Source organism: Mastigoproctus giganteus, chromosome 10 (assembly GCF_048544385.1).
Source record: "Mastigoproctus giganteus isolate SK-2022 chromosome 10, ASM4854438v1, whole genome shotgun sequence".
NCBI lineage: Eukaryota > Metazoa > Arthropoda > Arachnida > Uropygi > Thelyphonidae > Mastigoproctus > Mastigoproctus giganteus.
The window spans coordinates 6,540,328-6,549,455 of NC_143584.1; the positions used below are offsets into that span (position 1 = coordinate 6,540,328).

Genomic DNA, 9,128 nt, shown 5'->3' on the forward strand with positions numbered 1-9,128 from the left:
AAGGTTAGGCTACCGCCTCCATTTTGGGAGAGGTTCAAGCTCCCATGGGATTCAAGTGGAGGTAACCTGACCTTTTTTCACCATTATGGAAAGCTTTCATCAGGGCAAGTTACCATTCGTGCTTCTGAGTTCTACTAAAATTATACTAACCCGATGTTATTTGTGTTGTGTTTGCGCACCAATCAGCACATTATTTGCCATGCCTGTCAATCAATATATCATTCTCGACTTTGCTCCAGACCAATAACACCTACCGTCTGTTTACCTAGCGAGCAGCGCTAGAGTGCTGTATCAGGATACTAATTTTGTATAATTTATCCGACTTTTCTTGTGTTGGCTTTCTTTACCTTCGCCGACAGTTGTAGAATAGATGTGCAATAAATTTGCCTTTAGCCAGCGGGTTGTTTTGTGCTGGAAGAAACTTCCATCTGTCGCTGTGGAAGTTGACAGGTTAAATAAATTCAAGGCAGAATGTTTGGAGCGAACTGATGGGTGATGGGGAATTTCTTTTTTGGCTGATGCTGTATGAGCTTGCTTTCCTGCATCACATCCTTCTGCTAATGCTAAAGAATGCCACGACAGTTGGTTACAAAGGTCAGAAATAAAGTTCTAGTTTAATGTTCAGTAGTTAATTTTATCAGGAAATTCCCTTCCCAGTTTATTACTTTTTTATTTATATCTTTCATTGATATCACTTTATTAAATTTTTCTCTCAAAAGAATCAAGGAATAATTAAAAGAAAAAAAAAACACCTACTTAATTGGATTACACTGCTTATTACACCTATCATTACTGTACTTATAATATTCTTATTTATACTGCAGTGATTTGTGGAAATGTATAAATTACATAATTTCATATTTAAAAATTATCCCTTCATATCATATGCTCAGTTCCTGGTTCAAGAGCCACGAAGGTGACCATGTTTTTATGCTTTGAAAGGTTGGTTGGAGCTAAGGGAGAAGACCCAGAAACTTGGCCTGTCTATGATCAGCTTGTACATTTTAAATGTGCTCTTTTCTGTAAATTGCATGTGTTCTACAACCAATGGTAAACTTGCAGAATGAAAACCATGCATCCCTTGCCAGAGACTAACTTGTCCATATATTAAAATTAATGCAATTTGATTTTTTTGCCCCTCTAGCTAACCCTTTATGAACCAGGGCAAGGAGTAACTTGTATGTTTAACAAAATTAGCATTTTTAGCTAATCTTTTAGTATTTATAATTACACAGGAAACAAAGCATATAATTCAAACCTTAACAAAAGTATTATCTCTAGTTTCAATAAGCTTTTTAAATTTTTGTTTATTCCTTTGTTAAAGCTTTGCTTTGTGTGTTATTATTAAGTTTTTTGTCAGCATAAGTCCCCTCTAGTTTGTCTGTACAGGGATATTGTCCCTATTTTTTTGGGCACGAAGCAAGTTTATGTACATTCCTACCCAAAAGTTTGAAATGGTGTTTCACTTGTTTACCAATTTTTATTAAAATATTTTCTATTATATTTTAAAAATCAAAAAATTTAAATAATATTTAAGAAATTTCTGGAATATTCCAGAAATGTGTATAAGATTCCCAAACATTGTAGATGATTTAGAATATTCTAGAAAGTGGGAATATTGTTTAAATGTGATAGTAGATTATTCTAGTGTTTTGCAGCAATATAAATTTAGGAGTAACAGCTGTAACTTGTAAAATCGAGCACCTGTCACTCAGAAAGAGTGTTATAAGTTTTGTGTTAAACAAAGCAGAAATAAGCACCGAGTGTTGAAAAAAGAAGTGCTGTTATAACTCTGTATAAAGTAAGTTATTCTATGAGAAAATATTTCGAAAAAAATCCTAGATGTTTCATCTGAAGTAGTACAAACTACTATTCAAGGAAACTGGCAGTTTAAAGGACAAACCACAATCAGGACAACCGCATGTAACAACAGAAGCCAAGATAAGACCATCTGATTTCTAAATGCAAGCGACAGTTTACTGTATTTGAAATCTGAGCTGAGTACAATACGAACATAGAAGTTCCCATGTCTACATTCAGTGTAAAACTTCGTCTTAAAGAAGCAGGAGGTCAAACCAGGAAATCACAAGAAATTGTTGGCTTGGGCTAACAGCCATCAATATAAGACAACTGAAAAGTGAAAAAATGTACCGTGGACAGATGAATCCAAATTTGAAATTTTTGGATCCAAGCGTAGAGTTTATATGAGACATTCAATCATGATGGTGGTTCCATTATGATCTTGAGTTGCTTCTGTTTTTCCTGGAGTGGGGGATATCGTTAGAATTGAAGGGATTATAAGAAAAGAAGGCTGTAAAAACATCCTTGAACATAATGCAGTATCTTCTGGACTTGGATTTTGTGGAAGAAATTTTATATTACAATAAGACAATGACCTGAAGCACAGCTCTATGTTGTGCAAGGATTTTATAGCAACTAAACCATAGGAGGTATTGCAAATTATGATATAGCCATCCCAATCACCTGACTTAAACCTAAGAGCTTTTATGGGATCAAAAAATTTCCATTAGTAGAGGCATGTGTTGCAAGAAAGCAAACTTATACAGCATAAGCCAAAAAAAAAAAAAATTCTAATTTCACCCATCCACTCGCTCCAAATGTTTGTCTAGTTATGCCTTGAATCTATTTAAGCTATCAACTTCTACAACGACAGATGGAAGTTTGTTCCAGCAATCAACCGCATGCTGCCTAAAGGCAAACTTCAGCACATCTATCCTACAACTGTCTTTACTCAATTTGAATTCCTCAGGCAATTAATCTGGGCAAGAAGAATCCCATCAGCATTGAGCTTGATCAAACCATTCAAGTCCTTATACACCACAATCAGATAACCTCGCAGGGTTATCTGACTGTCAGGACTACAGACAATGTCTGTAGTCTCCAGACATTGTAATTTGCATAACTTAAGCCTTTCTTCATAAGAGCAATCCTTCACTAATCTTGTTGCCCTTCTCTGTACTCAATCCAACAGCTTTTACATCCTTTCTAAAATGAGGCCTCCAGACCTGTATACAGCACTCAAAGTGTAGCTTGGCCATTGCCAAGCTACACACCTTGAGTAGAAGGGGATAATCACCTTATCCCTGATAGAAAAATTCGTGTATCATTGACAAGACACCATGACTTACACTTGCAGACCATCTGCACTAGTCAGAAAACTTCATATCTGACTGCACAATTATCCTCAGATCCATTTCATTCTCTACCACCCAAGTGTGGTACCACACAATTGATACGTTACTCTGGGGCTACCACTACCCATATGCAGTACTTAAAATTTGTCAATGTTAAATTTCAGTTGCCACCTCTCAGCCCATCCACTCCACTTTTCTAGATTTTGTTGCAGTAGTGTACTGTCCTTAACTACCCTGCCAAACTTCATATCGTCTAAAAACTTGACATTAAGCCTGATATACCTTCATCAATATGGACCCAACACTGAACCCTAATGATAGTCCACCATCCCTTTATCCATAGCAGCAACTTGCCCTTGTGTCACCCTTTTATCCTTCTTTATGAATTGGAGTTACATTTGCACATCTCCAGTCCGTGGGTACCTCCTCCGAGTCCAAGGAAGCTCTCATAATTATGGCTAAGGGTTTGCTTACATCCTTTGCTGCCTCCTTTAATATAACTGGATAGATCCCATCTACCCAAGGTGCTTTCTGCTCCACTTTAGCCGTAGCCAGGTGGGAAGGAGCAGCAGCACATAGTTTGATTAGACCGGGGTTCGAGCCAGTCGCCACCAAATACGGAGGATGCGGAAAGGTCAGGGAATGACCACCACATATCTCAGAGCAATATGGCCTTAGTTGCTAATGTTCCTTAAAACCAAATAACAGCTCCACTTTGCTGTTATTACAAAATCAGCTCACTGCCAGGATTTAATACACCCAGGCATTCTCTTACCTGAATTGCTCCTCACATGCAAATGTTGATGCAAAATACTCATTCAATTTAGCTACCCTAGCAGGATCAAGTTGAACCACTGATATCAAGTTTACCAATCTGATTCGTGCCCTTCTTCCTAGAATTTATCTTTGTTTTGTCAGGTTTCTCGTAATCTGACTTGATTACAGACCATCTTATATCTACCAGAGGCTTCTGTCACATGTTAATTTATGTATCCCATGCATTTTTCTCTGCCACATGTTGTCTGTCATTCAGAACCTTGATCACCTCACATGCTTAGTCTCCAGGCACTGCAATTTACAGACCTGAAGCCTTCCATTTCTTCCATCAGATATTTTCCCTGGATATGACTGTGGCCACTGTGACCTGTATTTTGATGAAAAATTTCTTGCAGGATAACAGGCCAATCTATAGGATAAAGCTTACTGACACCTCATCCCATAGTTGCTGAATTATTCAGATGCATAATTTGACTACTTAACTGGGTACAGTGAGGAATGGTCCTCTGACTCTTGCCCCCCATGTATGGGCCTGTAAAATCCATTCTTTTTTTGTGATAGCATTTCTGGAGGTCACTAACATAAAACAATTTGCAATATCCAGTTTATGGTGAAATGAGTTCCCCTTCACTGAGAAAACAATTTTCAGAATCTACTCTTCATTTATTACTACTCCCCACATGAGTGCCAACCCAACAATGAATGTGCATTTAGTTGATGAATAAATGTTCAACACTTGTAAGCTATTTAAATTATACCTATGTTCTCATTGTTGAGAACCATAAATTCCCACTTTGAAATACAGGGAACTACCTGTATTTAAAAAAAAAAAAAAAACACTATTTACATACTCAGTGACCATATAGCTATCTTGTTGTGCAAGTCTGGAAACTGCACAAGATAGCTATATGGTTTCCAGAAAGACTTGCGCAAGTCTTTTTCTGGAAACTGTTAATTTTACACTATGAATCCTGGCCCGTTTTTTAAATTTCTCAAACCATCCACAAGAAGCCCCAAAGGTTTCCATAACTTCTTCAGTTTGTTTAGATTTCAGGTGATTAAACTGGAATATTGTTTATGAAATTGCGGACTTTATCGCAGCTTTGTTATCAGAGGTAACGTTAACCGAGGTATGCCTGTACTAAAGTCAGTTATAAAGTGTGTCAATGCTATTAAAGCTAATGCCAAATGTGAGCGTCTCTTCAAGCTTTTTTGTGAAGAACAAAATGCAGACAATGTGAGACTTAATTCACACTGGAGTAAGGTGGATCTTGAAAGGAAACTGCTTGAAAAGATTTATGGAACTATTTGATACTATTAGTGACTTTTTAAGTGACAAACCTGAAATGAAGCATCTGTTAACGGTAGATGGTAAAGCACATGTGAGTTATTTAGCCAATATCTTTGAAAAATTAAATAAACAACTTCAAGGAACAAATAAAACTCTCGTTGATGCAAAAGCGAAGATATTTGCTTTCATTACATTTATTGAATTATGTCAAAAATATAAATTCTGAACAGTTTCATTGGCTGCAAAAATGTGAAGTGACTGATACCGCTATACTTGTTATTGTCGATCATCTGAAAATTCTGTCCGCTGATTTAAAAGAAAGGTTTTCTGATTTAAAACAAATTGATTTTCCAACCTGGATGATGCAACCAATGTTAGTGGATTTGTCTGATGTATCAATGCAGTACCAAGAACTCTCAGAAATGCAAAATGATGAGTCAGTTAAAACTGACTGTGATGAAACAGAAATTAAATACCCAAATTCTTTGAAAGAGCTATTGTTACTGTTTCCATCTTCATATTTAGCTGAATGTCGATTTAGTGCCATAAATGATTTGTTACTAAAGAAAAATCAACTGGATATCACAAAATGGGGAAACTTGAGACTGAAGCTGACTAAATTGGAGCCCAATATGAAACCTCTGTGGCAAGCACAAGGGTCTCACTAAATTTAGTGCACTCATCTAGAAGTGACTTCACATGGAATGTCGAAATTATCAAACAATAGAATATTATATAGAATAAATTATTTTGTACTTTTAATTTTAGTTGTCTATGTTTTGAAAATTTGTTTTCCTTAATTTCTTCCTAAAACCTGAGTCTTGTGTCCTGAACAAGTTGTAATTTAGGCTTCATTTAGGGAATAATTCAATTTTTGAATATAAAAAAAAAGGTTACATAGGGGACATCAGAATTTTAGAAACTTAGGTGGGGCATGGTTAAAAAAGGTTGAGAAACACTGGTCTAAACATTTGGGCTGGAATTGTGCAAGATCATTTGATAGGCTCCTATTTTTTTACCTTCTCATCTGACAGGAGACTCCTAAAATGAGACCTCTAGACCTGCACGAAGTTTAAGATGCAGCCTGACCACTGCCTTTCACAACTGAATTATTACCTCATCCATTGCCAAATCACATGCTGTCCTGGCCTGTCTGAACTTATCTGCACAATTACCCCATTTGGTTTCATTTTCCCACTACCCTGAGTGTAGTACCACACAATAGTAATCTCTGATTACTGCTATCCAGTGTTAATAAAATTCAACCATTCTCAGCCCAATCTGCCATGCCCTGATTACTGACATTGGGGCACTCCACTATATCCATCAATAAGTCTTCTCCCCTCAACCATTCCTTTATCCAGAACTTGCCCCTTGAAGGCTTGGAAAATAAATGCTTCAAGCAGAGTTCTAAAAAACCTGAAAAGATTATATTATCACATTTCTCAGAATTAGAAGAGGATATTCTTTAGTTCCCCACCCTGGACTGAATTTGCAAGAACACCAATTCAGAGTTCCCTCTAAATTGTTTGTCCAGTTCTTCCTTGTTCAATGAAACAGTGTTATTAGATTAACAAAAGAGGTGCCATGCAATACTCATTGGAAGAGCTGTTTAAAAAAGTATATTGCAAAGCTGAACAAATGACTGAAGTAAATCAGTAAAATGAATGAGAGAGCATATTGTAGATTAAAATGCCTAATGAGTATGAAGAGAAAATAGCTCATTTGCAAGGTCTATGCCCCACAACTGTATGACACAGATTGACTTAACCCGCAAAGATACCACATAACCACAAAGGGCTAGTAGCATCAGAGCCATTTAATAACCACTGCACAGAATTCAAAGCAGTAGCTGTGAATGTTGGGTAGACAAAAAGATCCAGGATCCAACCTTAGCAACACAATGGGAGCCCAGACCTTAAAACTTCCCAACATATTTAGCAAAATATAGGTAATTACTGGAGATTAATTTAATTTTGAAACAAATCTAGCAATTATCATAGCGTATCTGTGATTAGTCAATGTTTATTACATTGGAAGATAATGCCCCCATTATAATGCTATAAATATAATTAGCTAAAATGAAGCCACATAATATGCTGCAAACACTTGGTTCTTGAATTTGTGGGAGATTGTCATTTAGACTAGTCAATGAACACAATGAGTTATGGTTTTTTAATCCAGTGATTAATCTAACTTCCATTTATTTACCATTACTTCAAAATTTTCCTCTTATGTGCTGTCTGGAATGTGACTGAGAATAAATATTTAAGTCAGATCTCTGTTGTGCAATGAAATTTTTAATTGATTTTTATTAAATGGGACTTCAACCCACAACTTACCATTAAACTAGATTATATAGATAACATAATTGATGAACAGGACACTTAAGAAATGACAGAAGTCTAAAGTAACAAGTACAAATCTTTATTTGCAAAAATCAGACAAAAATAACTGTACATAAAGTAAACAAAAACAAAGCTCCCTAGAGCTTAAGTTTTTTTTCATAAAATGTTAAGAGGCAACAGTTCTACAAAAATCATGCAATAAATTAACTATAGTTTTTTGTTAACTTTAACAATCACAGTTCAGTTGATGGTTTTGCTTTAAATTTTACCTTAGTCCTTTCATATGACAAATATTGAAAGTGATTACCATAAAGTTTAAAGACTTTTCCATTTAACTCAAATGCAAATATGCTATTGGATTTGGGGATAATTTTCAGACGATTATCAGAAGTAACAAGTTTGAAAACATTTCTAGTCTCCTGAACAACAATACCCCTCACACCAACATAAGATGGGCACTTGCTGGCTTGTACTACTAAGTAACAACCATGATAATCTGCTCTCAGTAGTTTCTGATAGGCAGTATTCATATCACATGTAAAGTTACTTTTCAATAGATCATCCATATACTGTTTCCACATTTCATGTATTGTTTTGTACAGAGAGAAATCCAGCACTTTAGTATTAAGAGTAAGACAGAGGCATCTCAATTGAGATGAATTGAGTAAATGTTTTCTTCTTTGAACTTTCTTTTTGGCAGCATGAGAGTTTTTAAACACAAATGTGTACTTAGAGAAGTCTTGTTGTTTGTAATACTTCGACGACACTCTGCTTCCAAGAAATTCTGTAACAAAGTCTTCGTGCTTCTTACTTGAACTTGCCATGATAGCAATCAATACCTATAAGAAGTTAACATTCAACATTTAAAGAATAACCTTACTTGTGAATAATATAATTAATACCAAGGGAAAAAATATAACTACTTCATATATAGGTTCTAATATACAAAGGATTGCTTAGGTGGGGATAAAACTGCACAACATTTGCAAAAGTACTAATTTAATAACTGCTTTATGCACTGTATATAAAACTTTTGAATTTAGGATATGTATATGTAACTTGGAGATTAGTAATTTTAAACATTAGGTCATACAGAAGATTCCTTTAAGATTTTGTTGGTAGTTGAGAAAAACTAATCTGGTACTGGCCACAACTTCAGGTTTCAGGCATCTGAGAGGTTACCAAACCTGTTTTTTGTTCATGAAAAAGTTCAGACTTTTGGATTCTGCTTGCACTATTAATTTTTTTTTTTTTTTTTTTTTTTTTACAAAAGAGCCTTTACACTTAGATAAAAAATCAAAATTATGCACTTTTATTATGTTATAGACAAAATAAACCAAGTCACTTCCATTTTAAGTGCAAAATGGTTTGTATAATTCCCAGACAATAACCATTAATGGTATTGGTCTTGCAAAGCCAAAGACAAACCTCACACTAACTAATTAATGCTATTATAATAACTTCCCAGTTTGGTGTTTACCATGGTAACAATATTTAAATTGTCTGGGACACAGAACATGCCACACAATGTTGACACAGTGGGGGTGTAGCATTAAA

At 35.4% G+C, this 9,128-nt stretch overlaps 1 protein-coding gene across 1 annotated transcript; it reads right to left on the minus strand.

The window, feature by feature from the left end:
* Nucleotides 1–7,804: 7,804 nt before the first annotated feature.
* On the minus strand, nt 7,805–8,395 carry Pop4 (ribonuclease P/MRP subunit POP4). Its single transcript, XM_090382194.1, has one exon. The coding sequence runs from the start codon at nt 8,393–8,395 to the stop codon at nt 7,805–7,807; it is 591 nt and encodes a 196-aa protein (XP_090238320.1).
* Nucleotides 8,396–9,128: the final 733 nt, after the last annotated feature.